At 47.6% G+C, this 25,272-nt stretch overlaps 1 protein-coding gene across 1 annotated transcript in view; it reads left to right on the forward strand.

Annotated features, from left to right (window-relative positions):
* LOC144169576 (aquaporin-7-like) overlaps nucleotides 1-25,272 on the forward strand; it is an 87,430-nt gene that overhangs the window by 24,103 nt on the left and 38,055 nt on the right. The window contains exon 2 of the mRNA XM_077698812.1: nucleotides 22,135-22,255. Within this exon, the coding sequence (XP_077554938.1) occupies nucleotides 22,135-22,255 (121 nt within the window). The remainder of the gene's footprint in view (nucleotides 1-22,134; nucleotides 22,256-25,272) is intronic.

Below are 25,272 nucleotides of genomic sequence, written 5' to 3' on the forward strand. Positions count from 1 at the left end.
TTTAAATTAATTTCTGTTTGACTGTATTTTGTACGAATTTCTACTTCCCCCCCCCCCCCCCCTGTAATGCCTTGAAAAGGCGCTGTGGGTACTATGATATATAAATGGAAGTATTTCTTACGGCCAAGTATGATACAATTTATTTCATTGTAAGTGCATTGTTCAGTGACATGTAAACGCTTACCCAAGGTGCAATGTGGTGAAAGGCAATTCGAGCTTACACAGCTTTATGGAATTTTGCGAAGTTAAAGGTTATGCTTAACCGACAACCTTGATGCGTGCACGCATGTTGGCGCATTAGAACGAACGATGACTCTGTTCCGCATAAGCAGATACCTCTCTGCAAACAGGGAGAAACGAGAAATGAATGCAGTTATAAAAGTGCGATTAACGACACTTGTGATGTTCCCACAGCTTGCTCTGGATGTGGATTCATAGTATAACGGCCGAGCACGATGTAGGTTGTTTTAGCACATTTGCATCGGGCACGGTTCGCTGCAATCCGCTCTAAATTAAGCTTTGCAATAGCGGCACCAAAATTATACCATAATTATTACGGGACAAAACCGAAAAAAAAACCAAACAGTTTTATATGACTGACTCCTTGATAGCGCATCTATGGTACGCCTTTTGCTGCAGCAGCCGTAATAGTGCTGTCATCTGGAGCACTGGGTTGTCTTGTGCTTCTCCGCACCCAGACTAAAATCACAACAGGAATACCGCAAAAACCTAACAAGAATTCCCATCGTACGACAAAAAAAAAAAGTTCGAATGGAAACCACCTTCTCATTCGTCCCTTTCCTTTTTAATCCCATCACGGGCAAAATAAAAGTTTCTACTACTACTACTCGTTGTGACAACAGAAGTCCTGTTGTTACAACAAAGCCATCTGTTGTTACGACACGCATTTCTGTCGTAACGGCAAAGTCAATTTTCTCAACGACAAACATTCCTGTAGTCAGAACTGCCATTTACGCTACTCTTCACAATAGGCACTAACATTCAAGCCATGTGCGACTGCTGATGGTGCATCAGGATCACGACAAGACAGGGATTCGGCACGACGGAACATCAAAATCAGGACAGGAATACGACACACGACAGAACATCAGAATCACGACATGACAAGAACACGACAAGACGATAGTACGACACGCGAAAATAAGACAAACTACAGAAATTTTCCTTGTCGTGATTTTTGATCGGCATCCATTTATTGATAAAATTGCTCAGCGCATTTGCCGTCACCTGTACGGAACAGAGGCGAAGCTAAATTGTTGTTTGGAAAGAAATGCACCGCATGCGTCAGGCTGCTTTGTTGAAAGCCATGGAACGCCGAAGCGGTAACGTTGAACACCGATAACGCGGTGCTTGGAAAAATGCAAGAGCTGTTAGCCTGCACCTGTTACCGTGCATACTCGAGAAACGAGTTCAAAGCGTCTCTGAATGGTTTCGTGTCAGAGTTGTCAGAGTGGTGTCCTTTGTTCTGTCGACAGGAATGTGGACGCTCGTGTTTCGAGTAACGCCGTATACGTAAAAGGAATTGGGCAGTCGGCCTCTTGCTGCATTGTTTCGTGCAAGACGTGTGGCGATGACCGTTGGTCTGAGTGTTGCTACGGAAACGAAATTACATGTCTCGGGAGAAGTCCAGCTTCCACCGCAGTTTCTGCGAAGGATTACGTTTCCCTCTTGGGGGAAGTCAGAAGCGAGTCACCAGAAAAAAAAGCACTAGGAGCCGTCTCCTCGTGCTATCAATATGCGATTGCTACTGACAGCGATATCAATACTACAACGCCAACGGTAAATTGGGACAAGCCGCTGCTGTATAAGCGCAACTTAGGTGTCACCTTAATGCTTAAGTGCGATTGCTACTGACAGCGATATCAATACTACAACGCCAACGATAAATTGGGACAAGCCGCTGCTGTATAAGCGCAACTTAGGTGTCACCTTAATGCTTAAGTGCTACTTAAGATAACAATGCTATCGACAATGCTATCGGTCAGACATCTAATTCATACTCGTGACGGAGAATATCAATTGCTGGGGTATGGAAAACAATGCATCATGCGTGTGGCGCTCATAATACTTTTTTTTTTGCTTTCACAGCTATAGTCAAGTTATTCTTGATTATTATCGCCAAAATGAGGGTGGAGTTGATTATTGTTATTTTATAGAAGGGCGACTCAAGGGCCCGGTATGGTTGATGAAAGCGGATAAAGGAAGTGGTGACTCCTACATTCTCTTGTTCATCTCCGCGGTATTTGTAAAACTCCATAGGGATATTAAAGTCTTTTTTGGAGGGGTCTGCCTGGCCAGGAGTAGGTGATGCGCACTGCTGGAGTGTCTTACGTTTGACGAAGGAGGTAGATGTAGAAATAAACTACGGACTTCCAGAGGAATGAAAGCAATGGGCCATGGTGGCTTCACATACATGATTTATTACTCGCAAAGGTGGTATGAGACACAAAAGAAAAATAATGCGGTAAGATTGAGAATGACGCATATACAAATGCAAGCACACACAGGGGGAGATAGGAGAGAGAAAAATATAGAGAGAATCTCATACTGATGTTTCCCAAAGAACTTGTTTCCGTCATGTGGTCTGCGGCTACGTCTTCAGTAGCCCATGTAGCTTGTCGTGGGCAAGATCCAGGACCAAACAGCCATAAGTTCAAGTCCCGTATCATGCGGTCTACTTCGGGGAACTTGCATTGGCATATTGGCATACTGCACGTCTTCCCGTGCGTCGCAAGGCAAAGTGGTGAATGGGTATACGTTAGGAGTTAGCCGTTTTAATATGGGGTAAGGCAAACTGTAGACAAGCTTTTCTGCCGTGGCCTGCTTTACAGTAGCGGGAAAAAAAAAAAGGGAATGCAAAGGAAACGCCGTTTCAAACCAAGGTACCGTGTATACGTAGCTTACATTGAAAGAGAGCTTGATACATCTATCACAAAGTGTGGTTCAGTGTCCTAGCGGGTATATGCGTTCGCTGAAATGCAATGTTGAATTAATATGCAGTGTATTTAGCCTCTGGGAATTGACGTTTAAAGCGCCCCAGTTATACTAACAGCGTTTCCACAAACCAGAATTTTAAAAAAATATATTCCGATATGGAGATGTCACAAACAACTCATTTGCCTCACATATTTGACTAGCGTGGTGTGCCGGATGTACACCATGAGGCCCGCATCTACATCCACGGCTTGAGCGGAAGCGGCGGAGGCGATATGCGTACGGGTGGTGATTGAACCTGAAGCCGGATAAGTCTGAGCGTTCGAGTAGGCAGAAGATGCTAACAGAGCCGTTGGCTGGCGCTGTCCTCTTACGGGAAGAAATACAAGGGGTTGAGACAAGCTCATAGTGAAGATCTGCCTTTGCCATAAGCCCGTATGCATTATTATGATTAGATTATTATGGTTGGGGTGTCACGTCGGCTGTTTGTTTCATTGCGTATACCTCGGGCTACCCTTTTAGAACATAGATGTTAGGGGAGGCTCTCGGGGGTGAGGTATTGATCGTTTGCGATTGACAATGAGTAATCCCAACACGGTCCGCTATATATAGCTGTTAGGACTAAGATGGTTGTCTTTTTTGCGGGCACCGAGCATTTTGGCAACGATGTCGACCGTGTCACCAACTTTTGTTGCATTCTCACCCGTGAACACAGTATGCTCCAACTTGTTGTGTAAACAGTCCCGATTGAATGCCGCTGTACACACACCATTCGCTGTATATGCAACGGCGACGTAAGATAACAAAACAAACAAGCTTAAGCGGTCGAAGTTTTATTCTGCCGAGTACGACCGGTGCCAATGCATCCTTGCCAGCGAGAGAAGCCGATGTTCTAAACCTTACGTATATGCCTCTCATGTTTAAGTGGAACCAATGATTCTTCCGCATTGCACACTGCTACGAGTTCAAACGGCACTGGCCTGGCTCCAAGCGCATCTGTCGCCACAGAAGTGCCCTATTGTCAACGCCCGGTACAGTGCGAACGGTCTTGGCAGGGGCGTCGCACGTGGCAAGGCCGCAGCATAGCATGGGGGGGCATCAGCATTGTTTTCACCGATGCCTCGGCGCGGGCTCGCTACTGCTACGCGACAAGATCGCGTGATTTTTTACGAAGTAGCACCTCAGGGCGGGCATACACGTGCAAGCACAAACGTTCTCAAGGGTCTAAACACCTCGTCACATAGTCCTTTTATCATTTCGAGCGTGTAGCTTTTCAAGCTTTGAATTCCTTTTCGAAAGCCTCCTTTTAAAGCTTTGTGCTCAAGTACATCCTTGCGAGCAGTCCATGCGTGCACTTTTACAATACGGAACTAAAAAAAAATGCACAGTTATTTAGGTAAAACGAACACCCGGATTTCTCCTGCTTTCACCCTACTAGATTACAGTTTAATAACGCCCTCAAACACACTCCACACCCCGGATATATGCACACCACGAGTCAGCGCTGAAAGTCAAACACATTCACGGCCGTCGAGAACGCTGGGAATTTAGTGGTGCGCATTTACGAGCGTTCGACCATCGTGGGCCCACAACGCCACGCGTGGTCGCCCATTCGCCTCGCTCACACCCAAAAGGATGCAACCGGCCTGAACCCGCCTTTCACCTCACCTTCGTCGAGTAACCGCCGATGGCTGCATGCGATGCTGCTGCTCTTTAGCCGCCGGCAATATAGGCAAACCCACTGTGCGTTAACACGCAAATCACTCCAGAAACACCCTTCAAATAGATCTGGGCTTTGAAGCTGTTCGCTGTAAGAGGTGAATGATCCTATTGGGAATCGAACCTACAGGAAACTGAAAATCGAGCTCCTCAGGGGTATTTTCCAATGTAATATAGTTCGATCGGAAAATAGTAGTTCCTCACCGCAGTTCCTCGTCGTGCTGCGGGCAGTCCCTTATCCAGGATGGGCAGTAGTTCTTCATCGTGCTTTGCGCAGTCGACGGCTTCCTCGAGGAAAAAGCATAAATGTTGCTTGTTTGTGTATGACCGTTAGATAAATATGTTAACTTCTCAAGACAAACGATCGTCACTGATCACAGTACAAGCCATAGTGCGGAGAAACGCAGCTAACAGCTTCGTTCAATTTTTGGCGAAGAAAAAAGTTGTCGAGTGAGTGAGGGAGTGACAGTGGATGAAATTTCAGAAGCCAAGTCAGAAATGGCAGCCAAGTTGCAGTGGTAATCTCTAGTGTAGAGTCCCGTAGGAATTATTGCATTCCGTGAAATGGCTCTTCAGACACAGCGCGTTATTGTTCATGCGCAACGTTGCAACCGCTTTACTCAAGGCAGGATAGGCGTTTCGCAGTCGCGGACAGGAATTTGTACTTTTACCTGCTCAGTTCTGTTTTATAAACACTCGGCGCTAATGTCGAGCTTTCGTGCACATTTTATACAAACGACTACGGGTAGCGCTTTTAAAACAAACGTGCTTGTGCTATCACAGCGCAACCTAAGCAGCTATACTACGATCTCAACGCAAATTCGCTAGTTGATTGAGCACATGCAACAATGAGGGCAGCTAAAAATAAAGTCCTGATATCTCGACCTCCCCAGAGATGCTTAATTTCTATTCTTGTTGTTAAGGATGATGAGGTGCGGCCCCAACGACCTCAATTGTGTAACGACGCTTTGGGGGTATACGAAGGAGAGAACTGGTTGCTCCCGCTCGATTTTGCCAGCTGCCTTCGATGTGAACCCAATCAGGCCAATAACTGGGGCGCTTATGCATGAACACTCAGGTTGCAAAGCATTTTCAGGTTGAACTTGTGGGGGAGGTATACAGAACAGATGTATTCGGAGCGCGTATTTCAATGCGATGGAGTGTGCAGAGCTGCCACACGGGCAAAGGCGACGTTTTTTTTCTTCAACCTTTTGTGTGCTCTGCTTGGCCATTTACAATGCAAAGATACACCGTCAATATAGCTTTTTTTTCCCCTCTCGCATATACCACAGTCCACGTGTCAACCGGATCGTTTTGTTTATTTTGAAGGAGTGTGCACGATTAGGTTACGTACTATGCTTTATGGCGCGAAAGCGTGGGGTTGTTTATGATTTATTATGCAAAAGGGCCAGCGTTGCTTGCTATTTGAACGAAAATTTAGACAAACACGAATCGCAGGCCACCGGGGAGATTACAAAATTTGTTATTGTCGGGAAATGTCAACACAATTTTAGAATCACAATTACGCGAGGGAGAAAAAAAATATTAACACTCAGCCCTGCTCAAATGGTTGGACAGAAAAGCTTTTAAAATACTAACAAAAACGGTATTACAAAATGAGTGACGAGTTCTCTTTTAATTGCAAGTCAACTAAACTTTAGTTACGAAAACATTGACCTGGGAACAGTTCCAAATAGCGCAAGACGCTAAGCGCGATTGTTTGTAATTTGCGATGCAGCACTCCTCTGAATCAGTTAGCTTAGTGAGTCCTGAAAAGACTACAGTGTCATCCTGGCAAACAAATATGCGGCTGTCACAAAGTCGCGGCGACTTCGTGATGCGGCTTAGGAGCGGCGGCTTCCCGTTAATACAGCGAAGCTGTAAATGACTCACTCCTGGGGATTTCTTCGGGTTGTTAGTGGCGAGTTCCGATACCTCGTTCCCCGCGTGGGCGCCACCAACCGAGACGGCGAACGCAGTCGCGCGAGGATTAGCTGGCCGCGCGGCAGCAGTGGAACCGTCTGCAGAGTGGTGGACCGAGACGAAGGACAAGTACGATACCTTTCAGTGTATCACGAAATCTATACCTATAAAAAGAAGTGCCCGGCTGACTGACTGACTGACTCATCAACGCCCAGCCAAAACTGTTAGACCTAGAGACTTGAAATTTCACGAGTTTATTTGCGTCATTGAATAGGTGCTCACTAAGGCGGGTTTTTCAGAAATTGCCCTCCTAACCGAAGAAAAGCGCGGAATTGTAGTTTCGCGAATTCGTGCTTTTCTCGGTGACCCATTCACATATCGAAGCGCTTTTTGCTGATATAAGCAGCCTTTAAGAATTCCTAAAAAGTAGTTTTTGGATTTCGCCCTAATCTACACCAGCGAGGTGATTCCGCATTCCGGAACTAAAACGGTGTTTCTTAAGATTCTAAAATAAATCTTTCACCGATTCAGTAATCCAACTGATTTTTGCTAGAATATGTTACTCATACAAATGCACAGAACCGTTTTTAAGGATTTCGCTCTGCGACGCCGCTAAAAGGGTCCAATTGTTTTTTACAAATGACACGGCTGATGAGCCAAAAAGGCCTAACAGGTTATGTACACGTCTAGCCAAACTGCTCTTTCAAACGGCTACAGATTGCAAGGGCACATTCTGATTACGGTGTTGGAGGTCAATATTTCTTTATATTTTAAAAATTCCACCATGGAGAGAGTGAAAAGCGGTAAAATAGTTTTTCATCTATTAATTTTTTTACCGCCCGCCATTTGAGATATCGAACTGATTTTCGTTGGGATAGGCAACTTACTTACGTATCTCAACACTGTTATGCAAGATTTTTAATGACACCCTCCCAATAGAGGCAAGCGGGATTTCGGGAAAACACTGTGTTTTTACACTTTCGTAAATAACCACCCAGCCAGTGGATATCTCCCATTCGTTTTTTCTTGAAAACGCTTCCCATTTAATTGCCCAAAAACCATTTTCAGGATTTTGTCCTAACATGCGGATAAGAAGGCCAGCGAGATTTTTTAATCTGCATTCTTTTGGACGTAAAATTCAGTTGAGTTTTCCCGCGTTCACTTAACGGTCGCCATCTGTTGACACCTTCGGCAACTACGCGACTCCCGTAGGAGCAGGTGTCATATATCATCTCCTGCCGAATTCAAGTTGTGTCTGCAACCTGGCACTCTTCCTCATATCATATTAAGAGTGCAAGCAAACCAAGCTCCTTCTTCCATCCACTTTTCCAAACTTTAAGCTGTGGGAGAACCTGGTGACTAACAGCGATCTGGATGTCCAGACAATACTACCTCCAGAGCGAAGGCTGCCCACTCATCACATGGCTTTCTGAAATTGGGAACCACTCCCACTTCGCCGGCTCAATAAAACCTTTTTCACTCACTGAATCATTCGCTCAAACGCGCCATCTTGGTGCAATTTGTTTAGCGAGAGTTGGAGAAAAACACGAGTACCAGCCGTTTCACATTACCACGACGCGCTGCAGTAGGAGCCTATGAACTGACAGCAGGCAGGCGCTCCCGAGTGTGTACCGCTTCCCAATGAAGTAGCCTAATATGGCGACTAATATATACCAATTGCTGTCCCTAATATAATGGCCCACCCTGGCACCGCCGGGTACATACCGCTGGTATTATATAAACAGCTGGAGGGTGCTGGCACCGCCGCACCCCGAGCTAACCAGGGAGGCAGCGTCCACGTTCAAGCAGCTGCAGACGAATTCACTGACGACCCCGGTGGTCGTCATGAAACACATACAGCCAGAACCAGGGTGTCGGAACGAAACGAAAACCAGAAACAAAAAAACGAAAAAAAACGGAATTTCTGGCCGTAACGAAAACGAAAACGTAACGATATTTATTACTTCGTTCAGGAGCGACACCGAAAAAATTTCGTTTTGGTTTGAGTGGCAATTTCATGTATTTCAGGGTTCATTCAATTTCTATTCAGCTAAATGGGAAATTGCCGCCGATTGCTGGCATGAAATCGTCTTTCGTCTCTATGGCACCCACTCTCCTTCAGAAGGCTTGCTTGCCTGCTTGCATACTCTCTCCGAGGTCCACGCGTGATTTCCACGGGCATCTGGCTTCGATGCAGACGTCGCGTCCTTATTTATTTATTTATTTATTTATTTATTTAGTTAGTTAGTTAGTTAGTTAGTTAGTTATTTATTTATTTAGTTAGTTAGTTTTAAAAAATACCCACAGTAGCCCTACGGCATTGTTTAGGGGGTGTAATACATAAAGAAACGCGAATATTCTAAAACACGACATAAGAACAAGGAGCAAAGCGTACAACGTTTTGCCTGAACACCAGCATACACCACTAGCAGCGCAAAAAGCGGATTACAGCCGCACACTCAATGCAAACAGCTACAAGTCATGTTGCACTTGTAAGCAAGTGCTGCCAGAGCGCAGCGGAAAATATTGTCGGACAGGGCACTCCTATCTATTGTAGTATTTTAGAAAAATACGCTTGCAATGCGGAAGTGAGCAAGATTTATTCACCAATTTTCGTGCTGTTATCCCTTCGTTCAGATATATCGGGTGGAAGGGGGGGGGTGGGGCTTTGCTGAAGGTACTGATGTTAATTCATATTGCTACATGCTCGCACACTATCTCTTTTAAGGTTAAAAACAGGAGTTTTTCAGGGTTCCGTGAGACAGACCGTTTTAAACTTTTAACAGTAAGATCACAACTATACGTGTTTTTCAAAAAAATATAGTTTTCAACAAAATTATTAAGCGTCACTTCATCTTCTTAACGTAATTTCACAATTCTCAATCCTTTTTAACAAATTCATAAATATTGTCACGAAGCCAAGGACGACGCAGTTGTCTTGAAGGAGAAACAAGTTTATTGGAGCGAACTTGTGCTCCCCTAACAACTCAAAAGAATATAGAGGCGGCGAAGCAGCGGTCAACAAAGTGACTTGCGTCGGCGAGCGTCGCAGAATCGAATGCCCCGGCGTCTGCTCTGCCGGCTTTTTATCTTTCGGCGCGCATGGTTCTCGAACCGTCGATTCGCATCGAGAACATTCTAGATCCAAGAAGATTATTCCGGGCTGTTCACGTTAGATCGGGATGCTCTCCCTATCAGAACAGATAACACATGCGGCACAGAAAGAAAGAATGGAACACGCGCTTCCCTTGGCACAGAGATAACACAGACCGGCGCAGCCGGGCGGTAAAAGCAAAACACAAATAAACAAACCTAATGCATGGTTCGCGGCAATATAATTTTTTCTCGCGCAAACACGAACCGTTATGAACCGTTACGAACCATAATTTTTTCGATCCGGAACTGAAGCGAAACGGAACGTTTATTTATGGAACGAAAAAGAAACCGGAACGAAGAACATTTCGTTCCGACACCCTGGCCAGAACTCTATGCATACGACACGTGCGTGTTGTGTGAGAATGCTAGGGCCACGACCGCCCACTTGCTGTGGTACTGCGAAGTGCGACTGAACGAGACGACAACCAGGACAGACTTCGTGGATCCGAGAAGCAGTGCGCAGTTATGACAAGGACACTCAACTATCAGCCGTCCAGCAGGTCCTGGCCGCCCTCGAAAAACAGCACCGGAGCGAAAGCTGCGGGGCGGCGCCCTCCCTTGCGGTGCAGCGGCGTCCAACCCCGTAGGAAGTAGCGGAGGGGTGGTCCGAGTAGGGGTGGCGTCGGGATCGACGATTGGCTGCGTCCGGGCGCAGTGTACACACTGTGTCTGTTGCAGGCATTCGACAAAGTCTTTATTCCATTTCGGATTGTTATCCGTCGCCAGAATATGATTTGAGGCAAAGCCAACTTTCTTGCGGGTGCTCTGACTTCTCAATGTAATTAGACATCCTGAAAAAAAAAAATACAAATAAAAAGGAAGCCATAGCGAAATTGTCCGCCAAGGCAGCTCCATCATTACGCTCCAGTTTCATTTACTTTTAATAATTAGTTACTTCATGGTGGAGTTGCAACGATTGGAATTCTCGTCTGCTGTGAATACATGGGTTTCTGCGGGAGGAGTGCGGCTACAGAAAACGGATGTAACTCGTATTTTATCAAAGCTATCCCGAAACAAACTATACGATGCTGGACTGCTCAAACGACTACACAATCTTGGGAAGTTTTATTTCAGCAGTTCTCAAGAATAACTATCAGCCACAGTTTTAACGCAAATAACATGAAGCTGCTGCTCCTAAGCCATTTCAGCGGCCTTACAAAACAATAGGGGAATGCACAGTCCCATGTTTGCCTGCAAGGATAAAACCAAGTTTCATTGAACTTCAGAGGTATGCTAAAGCACAAATGAGAAACAATCGTCTTTTGTTTCTTGCAATCGTTAGGTCAATATGCTTCTAAAGAAAATATTTTCAAATTAGAATTCAAAACTGAGTTGTCATTCATTTTACAAGAACATTTCAGAGGTATTCTAATCACTTCGCTGTCCAGTCGGCAGGGCTCAGGGTCAGTCATGTTGTTTGGGTTAGGACCGTGACTTACAGTTGTTTATGATATTTTTTTATCATGGTGTTTAACGCGCCGACGCTTCAGAGGCGATGAAGCGCGCCGTAGTTGAGGGTTCCGGATTAATTTTGGCCACCTGGGGGTCTTTAACGTGCTCCGAAATCTCGTACACACGGGCGTTTTCGCTTTTCGCCTCCATCAGAAAAGCGGCCGCCTCGGCCGGGAATCGAATCCGTGTCCTTGTGCTCAGCAGCACAACGCCTTATCCACTGAGCCACCGTGGTGGGTAGTTATTTATGATACCTTCTGGATTCAAGCTGCTCAACGTTATGTATTCGTTTGAGGAGTCCAAAGTCATATCATTTGTTTCGCGACAGTTATGGTAAAACACTAGTTACAGCAGTTTTCGGCAACCACACTTATTCGGTAGAGGCGCATGTTTTGACAGCAGACAAGAATTGCGAGTTGTTTATACAACTTAACAAGGAACTAAATAACTATGACAAGTAAATAAAACTCAGAGTAATCTTAGCAGTTAGTATGATTTTTTTTTTTAAGATACCTACCTGCATTAGTTTGAGGGCTACAGAGCATTCGAGAGAAAGTTGCCTTTGTCGCGAAGTGTATTCTGCTGACGGACCACGATACGAATAAATTCCGAAGAGTGAAATTCCATATTTTTTAAGGGTAAAACTAGAAAAAAGTTGTATCTGGAAGTGCCACGGCATGAAAGGGCCAATGAATTTTCATCAACGGAACTCCTTTATTTTCATACTGTACAACCATGCCGCATCCGATTTATGCCCACAGATGTATAGCTCCAAAAGCCTTGCGCAACCGTGCACTTTGACCCCTTCCGACAACTTCTGCACATGCCGAATCGGCTCGCCAGCTCGCGGCGTCGTGCAAACCGTCGAGAAAAACTTGAGATGCAGTGGTTTCTTGGAGTACAGCGTATTTGCTTAATTGACACACGACACACGTGAAAAGGCGCCGACTCAAAGCTGAGTCCGCGTCTTCACTTCCACGCCGTATGTCATATTTACGCTGTGCTTCAAAACGTCGAAATTACAACTAGCCCATTAGTATATATGTACTACCCGCTACTTCGATGCGCCGCGCGTACTCGGTGTACAGCAAGTGCCGTGTACACGGAACTGAGCCGCAGCGTATACACAGAGGCAGGAGTCAACAGACCATTACATCTTGCTTGAACGTGTTTGCTTTTGTCTCGCTAAGCCACCAGAATGGGAAATGTTAAGCAAAGTATAACCTTCGAACGGATTCAAGGCCCGAAGCCTGACTCATCGCGAAGAATCCCATTACTTAGATAGGCCCATCTCAGTAGCGGAGGATAAAAGAAATATAAACGCCGGTGTTAGGAGCCTCATCAAAAAACGACAGCAACATAGAGTAGGCACTGGTAATTATAATTTTGTTCTTTTTTCTATCAATAACCCGCCCTTTTAACAGCGGAGCTGTTGTCCGTCGAGCCTTGTCGTCCGTCTGCTGAAGGTAGTGCGTCACGCAAGATTAGGAGCAGGTTTCCAGAGCCGCCGGCGGCCTCTGTCGGTGGGTCTGGGAACAACCCGTCCGGTAGCCCCCAGACCCATCGATAGAGGGCGCAGTGGTCTCGCAACGGCAGGTTCCTCTCCCTCTGGCTCGGGGAGGGAGAGGAACCTTCCACCGTTGACGTTTAGCGGCCGATTACTCTGCGTGAACCGTAGAATTCCCGCGGATACGGTGTCGCCGTTCTCGGGCGAGCGGTCGTTGACGTTCGAGCCGACACAAGAAAATTCCATCTCCGTTGTTTCAGCAGACTTCCAATTGTTTGGAACTGTGTTCACTTTTTATTTCACCCAGAACTAATTGATTTACAAACTCTTTTAGCCTGACGGATTACGCACCCTTAGTCCAGGACACGTGGTCCAAGACACGGAGCAAGAAAAGATAGCTTGTACAGACAATCAATGTAGCAGCCATGTTGGTGCACCGAGTACGCAATGAAAGGCCGAGAACAAAGCTGTTGCCGTAATCTCGAGCAACACTGAGACAGCTGACACCAGAGCACCAGAAAGGCCGGTAGCGACGTCATGTGCAAATCACGCATTGTTTGTTGCTCCGTGGTCTACGATGCTTTCGCGGTTGTGGCCCAGTTCCAGCGCGTGCTGACACGAGCGGCAGGAGTTCGTTGATCTGACAAGGAGTGTACGCCCCGCTTGTCACAAATCGCTTATCTGTGGTCGGCAGTGTTCAATACCGGCCAAGCGGTGGTCCCTAACCCCTTTCCGGAAGGGTTTCGAACATCTTGGCCGCTTATCCGGCTTCCGTAAGTTGTAAGCCGTGCGGTTGACGGGACGGGTAGCCCTTTCAAAACACTTGAAGTTGTGGACTCAGCTGTAGTGCAGGTCATATCAGCCAGCGTGCGAGATATATGCTAACGGCTTCCAGTGATGCGTCCGCTTGTTTAGGTGCGATAGCGAGAGAAGGTTGTATTCAACTGTCGACTCGCCCATATAGCTTGGTGCGAGTCGACAGTCTACCAGTGCGCGCAATAAACAGTAGCGCCCTGAAAACAATGCTTTCAAGATGTTCCATAACGTCTTATTAAAAACGATAGTCTTTCTTGGGCTACTTAAACCCAGAAATTTTGGTCTGTCTGTATGTCTGTCTGTCCGTCTGTCTGTCTGTGACTCGATTCAGCCACCCGGCCAAAGCAAAACAATGGTTGCGCAATAGTCTTATATAGTCAGAGCTGAAAATACCCGTCTATGTCCGGTGTAATGCTCATACTTGTCAACATTGTTGAAGAAGAACAAGACATTACGCAAATATGAGACAACTAATCAATACAGAAGTGATATTTGCAGCGTTCCTTTATAAAAAATCAAACATGCTTGACTTTTGCGAAATTAAATACTTCATAAACTGCAAAAAAAGAATTCACTCCGCCGTCGCCTGCTGTCGCCCGCGCCGCTACAGCTTCTGGCGCCATTTTAAGAAATCAACCGGCAACAGTTACGCAAGGTTCCACTAGATAGGTTTCACGTTCTGCTTGCAACGCACGTGGAGTAGGGAAACGCGGTTCTATAAACGTTGAAGTAGGGCGCCTCGATGAACGCTCGTCTTCACCGTACGGCAGCGTTCGCATCGAGACACCCGGTTTGGAGCAGTGGAACGCGGGAAATTTAAAATGATTTAAGCAAACATTTGGCGTATTTACCTTGGGAGGAGCGCGACGCAAGAGGAACAACATGAGAGGTGAGCGGGAAAACGAAGGGAGGCATTTACTTCGCAAAAGCCGATAAAGACTATCGTCTTTTGACGGCATTTGCAACGAAAGGCGCAGATACGCGGCCAATTTTTTATTGCTACAAACTTCCCGGTACTTAAGAGACGGTTCAAATTAAGTATCGAATTTATTAAACCCCCGGTCCCTTTGCTCTCCTTTAGTTCTGGCACTTTCTTTCGTATCGATACGCAGTTCTGCTCGCTGTCAGAGGCCGACGTCGGTATAGGACTATCAGCTTTAAAGGTAGTATACTCGTAACCTGTTATCCGAGGCACTTCTGTTTTAAGTGCAATGCACTTCTTAAGCGACCCTGAACCTGCGTCCACCGGCGATGTCCGCGCACGTGGAGATGGGCGCCCGCAGCCTGGCCGCTGACATGGCACATACCCACGTGGGGGATTGGCCAGGAATCTCCTCGTCTTCCTTGGCAACGGGGGGAGATGGGCGCGCGCTGCCTGGCCGCTGACATGGCACATACCCACGTGGGGGATTGGCCAAGAATCGGGCGTGAGAAGGGCTAATGCACCTGCTTAAAGGAGTACTGACACGAAATTTCAAAGCTGAGATCCGCTCTAGCAATCAAGTACAACGACAACACAAATAGGTGTCTTTCTTTCTTTGTAGTTGTGTGCGTGTGTGAGATCTCTCTTTCGCGAACATTACCGAACCGCGCAAATTCAACTCGTGCATTCGCACTTTCACATTCTTCCCCTCGGGGAAATGCGGGAAATTTTTTTGACGTGCTCTCTGTGTTCATTCTTGGTCGATTGAACGATGTTGAAACGCGCGATTGCATATAAAGTGTGCCGGAGGCTGTCAAAGGGTAGCAGGAAAAGGGGCATCATGAGAAAGGCTATTGTTAAGAATGCTAAGTTAAGAATGCATCGCTGTTTGGGGTCGCTGTATTTCGCAATTACGCTGAGACAAAAAATTATCTATAGTGCTATGCACTAAACCGTAATTTATAATACTTAACGCGAAGAGCGTACTACTGCCATTGTGAAGGTCCATCGCGGTTTCAGCGTGTGTATTCGGTGCGCAGTGACCGGATTCCCATTTTATCATTCGAAAGGGCCTACTGGCCATTTCGCTGATGCACGCCTCACGTTAGCGCAGCACTATACGGGATCTGCAGGAAGATCTACTGGAGGCTTGAAGCTTTCGATTGTCCGTCTCCACCGCGACAAGGAATCGAGGCCATTGGAGCTGGGAAAGACAAATCCGCCTTTCGCTATTGCCTCGGCCGTCGAACTCGCGCGGTCCTGTTTGATTTGAGATACTGGAACCAGTTTCAGCGGGCCGATTGCGTCGCGAGCAAAGCAGTGTCCGCCCTCTTTGTGACAGCGACGAAACGGTCGCGTTTGCATACAACGAGAAAGCGCGTATGGGGCTTTGCGGTTTTCGATTGCAGCAGCGAAACGCCCTGATTTTACTGGCGCCGTTACTTAGAGGTCAGAGGCGTGCCAGGCATAAGGGGAGGGGGGGGGGAGAAATTTTGTCGTCCCCTTAGGACGGGACTTGCGAATAAATTTCAATAATGGGTGAATAACGAAACTTATGGGTGAATAACGAAACCTTTGTAACGGGGTGGCGTTGCACAGCTACCTTAGTCGTAACGCCACTGTACAATCACCTCGCCAAAAAAGAAAAAAAAAACTGTGCTAGTCTGACTTCTTCGTTCGCATGTCGTCCCAGGGTCTTTCTTCTCTGCGCTTTCCCCACCAGCATTCTAACCTTTTTTTACTAACCTCTACAGCTGTACAATTCACTTTTCCGATAACTAAAGCCAAGGGCTTCCAGAAGCTGGATGTCTTCCTCACTGAGGACTGAACGGATACCTTTGCACTCCGTCCATATATGTCGCATAGTTTCTGGCTCCATGCAGCAACCTGCTCAAAGTTCTTCCTGTACCGCCTCGCGGATAAGTGTTTTTGTCCGCAAGCGACCCGCCCGGGCTTCAAAAAGCGATGCACTGCCTTTGGTATTACCACAGAGCTTTTCCCTCGCGATCTTCAGCTTCCCGATTCTGTAGGTATCTAAGGACATCTTTGCGCCCATCCTCTTTTTCCAGGTGGTTGTCGCTGATTCTTTCACTTCATTTTTTTATTACCTTGGTCGTTTCCCCTGCGCTTCCAGGTTTCATGTACTTTGTCCTGAGCCTTCTGGTTCTTTTTCTCCACCCGCTCCTGCGAGACCACTGCACTCTGTACCGGTGGGTCTGCGAACCAGTTTCTGCGAGGCCGCTTACTTGACTCACGGCCTACAGCAGACTTGCGAAAAGACTCGACGTACAACAGCTCCGTTGTTAAAAGTGGCTGGAAAGTCGCCACAACTTAATTCTTTTGTGATCTAGCTTGACTATCTGAATATTGTGTTAAAATTGACGTCATTGTTATTGGAGAAAATAAATCCTTTGATTGAACAAAACTCAATTTATCGTCACGGTCTCCTTAAACACACTGTGTTAGTACTGTGCCATCTTGCGTCTTCATCAGCCTTCTGCTTTACTGCGGCACTTTTCAGCCGACTTTCGCCGCAGATTGGTCGACTTAAAGTGAGCTGATACATCCCGGAGGTCAGCCCACTCCTAACAATGTGTTCTCCCCGCACGCTCGCGAGAGAAAACAGCTGCTCGTACAACGACCTCTGCAGGTGTAGCCGTCTCAACTCTCCAAGCAGTGCCTATTGCACGCAGAATTAGACCGCGGTTAAGGACTCGGATCCCGAGCTTTGGAAACACTCTGCCTACGATGCTCAAGCAACGATTGTAGTCGCCTCGTGCCCGAGACGGAAGAATAGCGCGGCGCAAGGACGAACAGCAGCCCCGTTAGTCCGCGTGAACATCTGCGAGCGGCAGCAAGACCTCCTAGATGGGTAGGAAGCCCTATGCCCAAGTCTTCGTTTGAAATCCGTCAGCTGCGACAAGTAGTAGCCACTTTAAACAATGTCCCAAAGCTTCAGCTTGTGAGAGCCAAAGTCAAAGTCAAAGTCAAAGGGAGCAACCCCTAGCCGGGGATAGGGCGGTGGCGTCAGTTTTGCGGTCTTTTGCTCGACTATGTGATGGAGCTCGGCGCGATTGTGCGCTCGCACGTCGCGGCACGCGTGCTGCGTGTGGCATGTTGCTTCCATGGACAAGCGGAAGCACGCCGGCCGCGCCGGCTACGATTAGTCCGTCGTGCTTATGCTGTTGCACACTTTATGCGGGATTCAGCCACTCGCACAGGGAGCACGCTCGGGATGGTGGCAATTCCCAAGCAGTTACCAACATTATTACGGTGAAATTTCCTCATCAAACGCGAAAAGTGACCGTCGTCGTCGGTGTCATCGACACGAATGGTATAAGAGTAATAAATAAAAAACTGTGGTTGATTCCTCTGTCATAGGAATCAGTAAAATACGAAAATGAAATGTGCAGCGAAATCTGCGGCTGAGCATGATTTGCGGGTCGACGGCTGTCTTGTGGGTGTGCTTGGCGAGCGACGTCCTGCTGGCGGGTCGCTTCGGCAGAGGTTTACTGGCGTCATTTCCGTGGCGGATAGGACTTCAATGAAATCTTGGTAATCTTGGTGTATCCCGGCATAAAATACTTTCGTGTTAAAATATAAAACCTGAAAACGAACAACCCTAAGTATAACGTACTTTTTGGTACTAAAGCTTGCTTCCCCGCAAGAAGACCCTGGGGCCCTGTGTGCAGGGTCTTCTTGCGGGCTCGCTGGTTTCGTTGAAGTGGCGTCATTTCCGTGACGGATATGATGTCATTGAAATCTTTGTGTATCCGGGAATAAAACCCTTTCGTGTTAAAAAATACATTTGCTCTCGTGGGAAATTTCAATCAGTGTCGTCAGATCAGGTATGCAGGTGCGTTCGCACTGCTCTGACTGGGCACCCTGCCAGAGGAACGAGAGTTAGCCTAATGTGTGCCCCGTGACAGGTGAACGTGACGGAGCGTGAGCTGAGCAGGTGCACGCGGAGGAGAGAGAGAGAGAGAAACACGTTTTATTTCTTGCCACGCTTAGTACGGACGGTGTAGAGGTGCACTGTGAGGCGGCAGTCTGCCTGTCACTGTAATTCGCGACAAAAGACGGAGAAACGAAAACGAAGAAAGATTGATTGGGGTGTTTAACGCACCGACATTCCGCAGGCGATGATGCGCGCCGTAGTGGTGGGTTCCGGATTCATTTCGACCACCTGGGGCTCTTTAACGAGCGCCAAAAGCTCGAACGCACGGGCGTTTTCGCTTTCCGCCTTCTTCAGTAAAGCGGCCGCTGCGGCCGGGAAGAAACCTAAGTGACGCAAACACTAGTAGCAGTAAACAAGTCTTTGATGATAGCTGAGGTTTCGCCTTCATGTTGCTTGAAATAAAAGTTGTTTTGAATTTGAATCTGAAAGCACGTAAGCAGCCTTAAGTTCCCGAGGAATTTTTCGGAACCGCGTTGGTCGGTATACACGCCAGCACAGGAGATCTGTTAACCTAGAAGGCCGAATCCCCTGCTTGCGCACGCTCGATAGATGCACGTGGACGGACAGCTGGCGGCTTGTCGTTGCTAATAATTAAAGATGGGTCTTTGTGGGGCTGCGTAGTCTGGAAGGCGCACAAATTGTGCTCCAGTAGACAAACGCACAGTTTGCAAACAAAGGAGGTGGTACCGGAAAATTCAGGGTGTCTACCAAACTGGAAAACCGGGAAAACTGGGAATTCTCAGGGATTTTTAATAGTCTGGGAAAACTCAGGGAAACCTCATGGAATTTGTCCTTCCATCACGGAAAATTAGCGGTATTCTATAAAGGAAGCGAAATTCACGGTAATGTTGGCTCAAGTAACAGCAAGTCAAAAGTGGACAGCCCTCCGGAGCCGTCTCGCCGCCGTTTGAAGTCCCTGGTTCCAGTGCGAACTCGCTTCATACAGCTTGCAAGTCACCCCCCCCCCCTCCAACCCCCTGTACGCTCGCCTTGTGATCTGGCGTGTTTCCTAGACTCCTGAAAGGCGGAAGAAAAAGTTGCGCGCCGCGATAGCTTGTTGTGGCAGCGCAATGGGCAGGGGCAGTAGTCCTATGCTAGAACACCTGGCATCATCTACTGTGGTTTTTAGTTAGTTGATGCACGTTGCGAATCTCTGAGTTGTGAATCTGGCGTAATAAAAAAACGCATTTCTCTTAATTTCAACTTTAGAAGTTCGCAGCTGTGTTCAAAATAGGTCTTAAGTATTTAATATAGACATTGTACCCCATTTTAAGAGTTACGTTTAACTGCAAGTCGGCACTATATTCCGCTGCGTAGAACGACAGAGCATGTTTCGGCTCCGTAGCTTTCGCTGTGCGCCAAAAGAACTTTACGTGAAGTCACCATAGCGGGGTGTAGTTGAGGTGTTTCTGATTTCTAGCATGAATCCCAAATAAACTGTTCCCGCTCATCCTGCGCAGCGCTTTGGTGCTAGAAGTACGGCGGTGTTTAAGGGCACCTAACGTGACGGTGTTTAAGATGCAGGTGTCCCTCATCCAAACCAAAATAAATTCTTTGAAACAGTAAAATACAGCACTGAGGCATTGAGTGCGAGCTGAGAAAATGGCAGTACGGTTTTACCATTTTTTTATATTTAATTCACTGTGAATTTTACTACCACTCTGTTATGTTTTCTTTTTGTATGAGATAAAAGTTACTGGTTAGCATTCAAACTTTATTATGTCATATTTTATTTTATAAGGTGCTTTTTAGAGGACGGCAGCAACTGGTGAAGTGGTGTCAACCTGTGTTTAAATAAAACAGCGTTCGTTGTAACTCAGGGAATTATTAAGAAAGACTCAGGGAAAAACTGGGAAAACTCAGGGAATTTGAAAATGTCAACTTGTTAGACACCCTGCGGAAAAGATGTCGAGTGCGGGCGTGCCCGGGGATTGAAAATCTGTACACCCTGGTTTGTTTGAGCGGTATTCGTGGACGTATTGAGCCGAGTAAGCATGAAGAGTAAAAAAGGCGCTCGGAGCGGACATTTTTGACTGCTCTTTGTGAACGCAAGTGTTCATTGAAGGCACACGTAAATCTGTTGCAAGACTATACGTGAAGTCATCTGCAAAGGACAGCTGCCTGGCCAATGGCATCGTGGTGGCGATCCCCCCAGAGGCCCTCAGGGTTGCCTAGAGGTTCCCCAGATGCTCTCAACTGCTGATAATAGTTTACTGTAGGGTACTTGGTGGCAACTGCTAAACCGCTTTGCTTGTGCATCCCCAAAACAGCCACCAGGCATTTAACCCGAGCGTAGTCAGGACACAAACGTTCGTGCTGCTCACGTCACTTCGCTCAGGAACCCAAATTTATGTGCATCTATGAGCTTTTAATGTCAAATTAACTCCAATCCTTCACGCATTTTCGCCCGCACATAAATGCTGACTTTGTTCGCTAAAACAAACATCCTTTGGGGAGCAGCCTATAATTTCACTACCCGTCTTCGGTGCGGAGCAAATCACGTTAACGATTACGGCGCCACATCACGGTGACATGTGTTCGATAACAAGGTCGTAAGTAAACTCCACGTTATTCATTAAACAAGGAAGCAACTTTTGCACGTACGGATCGAGAGGGGGTAAGGCAAACCCGGTACTCTGCAGTCCAGCTTACACATGTGGCCGGTGGTCGTACTATCTTCTATCCAGTGTGTTTCCTGGTGCAGCTTCTGGGCACGTGAAAAAAATAGCGCGCTTTTCTGTTTCCCTCGACCGCTCTGTCCCCACAAGTCATAACTCGTTGAATTTTGCTGCCCGTATCTCTGCTTATTCCAGGGGTCTATAGCAACTCTTAAGCTGTCCGGTCTCTTGAGACAGAAAACATCTCCGAAACAACAGCAATGGACCTTTTTCCAGTAGCGTTGCCCTCTTGCGGCGGCCGTCCGAACCGCATTTGGGGGAATATACAAGAACACGCCCCCTTTTTTTCGCCTGCCCTGCGCAGTTGAGGAAGCCATTCCAGGCGCTACGTATAATTTTTGTGGCCGAGAAAATTTTCGATGGCAGCTGTAGCGCCTAGCTGCTGGCCGATTTCAGGGCTAGCTCAGAAAACGGAGAAGCACTTAGCTGGCTCGGCGTTCGCAACTGGTTAATCAAATATGGCGTCGTTTTAAGTGCGAATGCACTTTATAAGCGACCCCAAACCATCCACCGCCGGCGGCGTTGGCGTCCGCAGTGCTCCTCTATATTTGAAAAAGAAACAGCATCCGGCGCCAGGTTTCGATCCGAGGACTTTGCGGCCGCAGCGCGACGCTCTACCGACCAAGCCACGGACGCGACGGTGATATCAGTGTTAGACGCGCCTTATATCTTTAACGCATTCAAACTACGTCGTCAGCGGCGTGCGTTGGCGACTCAGCGGCGTTATAGCGGCTTGATAACTGGGTGGTGTACACGTGATACAACAAACCCGATGGAAGAGATGGAAGAGAAGGCGGCGAGGCGGTGGGCTGCGGGGGCCGAGCGCAAGCGCCGCAAGCGGGCCGACAACCGTGCATTCGCACTTTCACATTCTCCCCCTCGGGGAAATGCGGGGGAATTTTTTGTTTACACTTTGCCCCCCAGCAATGGCGGATCGGTCGCTGGGAGCGAGAGTAGCGCATGTGCAGAGCGTTACTGGAAAAAGGTGCATTAAGCACTCTGGTTGTCGCTCAGTTATTCATTCTTATTCTGTCCTTCTTTCGTGCAGATGTTCGGCGGCGCGTCTTTCGCGCACTTCATCTTCACCGACCAGAAGGACGTGTTCGCTGTGACCTTCTGCTGGGGCATCGGCGTCATGCTGGGCATCCAGACCGGCGCGGGCGTCTCCGGTCAGTATACGTACACCTGCTTTTCCACGGCCACCTAAAAAAAATCCCTCGCACTTCCCCGAGGGGGAGAGTGTGTAAGTGCGAATGCACGGTTGTTGATTGCGCGATTACGGTGGATATCGTGATCTTAGAGTGGAGAGGAGGCGCCCAACACCCGCAGTCACTGAGCGGAGAGAGGAGGAGGAGAGTAGCGCCCGCCGTTACGGCGAGGGCTACACGAGCGCCCTCACGCGTCGGAATGCGGAGCGCCCGCTACGCGAGCGAGAGCTCTCCCGCCCGAAGTGGAGAGGAGGCGCCCAACACCCGCAGTCACTGAGCGGAGAGAGGAGGAGGAGAGTAGCGCGCGCCCATCTCCCCCCGTTGCTAGGGAAGACGAGGAGGAAGACGAGGAGCGCGCGCACCCGCAGCTGTTGCTATGCGGACGACGGCGGCGGACGATTCAGGCTCGCTTAAGAAGTGCATTCGCACTTAAAAGGAGTTACACCTGAGAGGGGGCGCAGCAAGTACCGAAAAAACTGTGGGGGATTCCTCTGTCATAGGAATCAGTAAAACACGAAAGGGAAATGTGCAGTATGACGTATAACGTACACTTCAGTACTAAATGGTTGCTTCCCCGCAATACGACCCTGTGTGCAGGGGTGCACCCTTTACAGGCCACTCGCTTCATTGTACTGGCGTCATTTCCGTGACAGATGTGACGTCAGTCAAATCTTTGTGTGTCCAGGAATAAAACACTTTCGTGTTAAAATTGCAAAGACTTCCAGGTGAACTTTAAGAGAATCCTGTGGTTCGACTTCACGACAGTGCACTCGATTTACCAATCCATGCGATCAACAATCAACTTTCGGCGAATGGCGATGTCGGGCATACGAGTTGACTCAACAGTCCAGTCTGCGCAGTGGCACGGCGCAGATGACATTTTTGAGTCAAATAGTATGCACGGGATTGCCTTGGAGTGTCAGAATTGTCGCATAAACGCGTGAAAGCTCTTCTACGCCCCGGACCCTGAAGTTTACGTCAGTACTATGCACAATTGCATTGTTCCGGTGACATTTTTTTCTAGGGACAACATAAGAAGTCTCTCGTCTGATATTTAAAATATGGTGGACCTTGCGCATTGTGTTAAATACATTTAAATGTTCCGGCGCATCCCAACGAAACGCTACACCAAGCTCCTAAATTCGGCTTTACTTTTTTACACAAATGCATTGGCATGAGGACATTTTTAAATAGAAACTTTCTATGCCTCACCGATTGTACGAGGCACACGGCAAAAAGTTCAGGAAACCAAAATTTACGCAAGCGTCTCATGAAAGGAAACTCTTCCCTTGGTGGGAATCGAACCTGGGTCCCTCACGTTACGAGGCCGACGTCTATCCGATTTCACCATTACGACACGGTCGGAGCAGTTTGGGTTTGGAAATGGATGCATGGATAGGCGAAATTGGGCAGAAAAATCGTGCACCCCTCCGCCTAACGAAGAAGATGGTTGAACACGAAGCTTTCTTCGCGATAAATCCAATAGCGAATAGTCAAAGTCAAATCCGGTGCGATCAAAAGTCCAAACTGCGTCCTAGTCAAAGTCAAAGCTCAGCGAGTCAAAGTCCAAACCCAGACGACAGCCATGCAATCCCTCACAAGAAAGCTTCACGTTCAACAACCGTCGTTCTTAGACGGAGAGGTGCACGATTTTTGTGTGTGAGAGAGAGAGAGAGCTTTTATTGCAGCAGGAAGAGGCTAGGTCAAGTGGGGGAAGCGGGAGGCGAAGGTGGGGTGTTTGTAGATTGGGGCGTCTTGAAAATGGACAGTTCAAATTGAAGCTGGTTGGCTCCTTACGAATTTTTGTGAATGTGATGGCTTAATATGCAAAGTAGCAGACAGTTTTTTTATGCATGCACGCCTGGAAGGTACGCAGTATTAACCGGTCGCAGCCGTATTCCAAACGAGGTCTTCTAACGTTGACTCCAGCCAGCGCGCACATTCGGCAAAAATGAATGAATTAATTAATGACTTTTGGCTTGTCGGAGGAGGCGGGAAAAGGGATTGGCAAAGGCGTCGCAGATCAGTTGTAATAAATGTAACAATATACATGTTCAAGTGTCCTCATCGAAGTAGAAATTTTTAGACCTATTTATCAGTTATAACTGGGATACGAAACACAAAGGAGAGCCAGGCTTCGAAAAGGTTTCGTATACTCGATTGTCGGCATCTTAAATTCAGAAATCAGCACCATATCTACGAGGTCCATCAGTGGAGACAGCGGTACACGAATTACAGCATTTAGACCACTGGCCTGTTCTTTTAAGTGTTCCAAAATTCGTACGCGCGGGAATTTTTTCGCAGGGGCCAGAAATACCTCAAGATGAGAAATATGGATCACCGCGCCTTTCTCTGGGAAGAGACTTGATCGCTGACGTCTGAAGAGTACGTCATGCACGTGCATATCACCTAAAAAAAAAAAAGAAACACGCCCTTGTTTTTCAATAGCTTCGCGCTTCCGTCAGCCAATTCGTGTTGGCGCTGAACGCAAATTGGTTGTAAAAGCCAAAGCGCGGTCCCATTATAAAGAAAGAAGACCCAGAACCGCCCGTGTAACAGTCACGGGTGCTGTATTTAACGCGCAAGTGGAACACCCATGATTAGCCAATACTCAAAGATCGCGAGACAGCTTTAAAAAAGTGTTTCAACGCTTCCGATGAAGCTAAAGAGCGTAAGTGTACTCCCAAAGGCCTCTTGCCTCAGGGATGGCATCCGCATTCCCCGCAGGGTCAACAGTTTCCGGCTCCTCTTCTCAAACTCGAGCAGCGCATGCACGTCTGTTGTTCTTCAGCATTCCGAGAGCAGGCGCCTGCAGCGCTCAGTCGAGGCATCGTGTCGCTTTAGACAATTATTTTCCTCTTGGCACTTCTTCCAAGCTGAAGGGCGCGGCGCCCCTTCGGGCTCTCAGCGTCAACGCTATCCAGCCACAGCGGTTCGTTCTTCCTCATTGCGAGCTCCGCTTGAGTGTGCCTTGTCCA

Source organism: Haemaphysalis longicornis, unplaced genomic scaffold (genome assembly GCF_048455015.1).
Source record: "Haemaphysalis longicornis isolate Haplotype H1 unplaced genomic scaffold, Haemaphysalis longicornis Haplotype H1 scaffold_2, whole genome shotgun sequence".
Taxonomy (NCBI): domain Eukaryota; kingdom Metazoa; phylum Arthropoda; class Arachnida; order Ixodida; family Ixodidae; genus Haemaphysalis; species Haemaphysalis longicornis.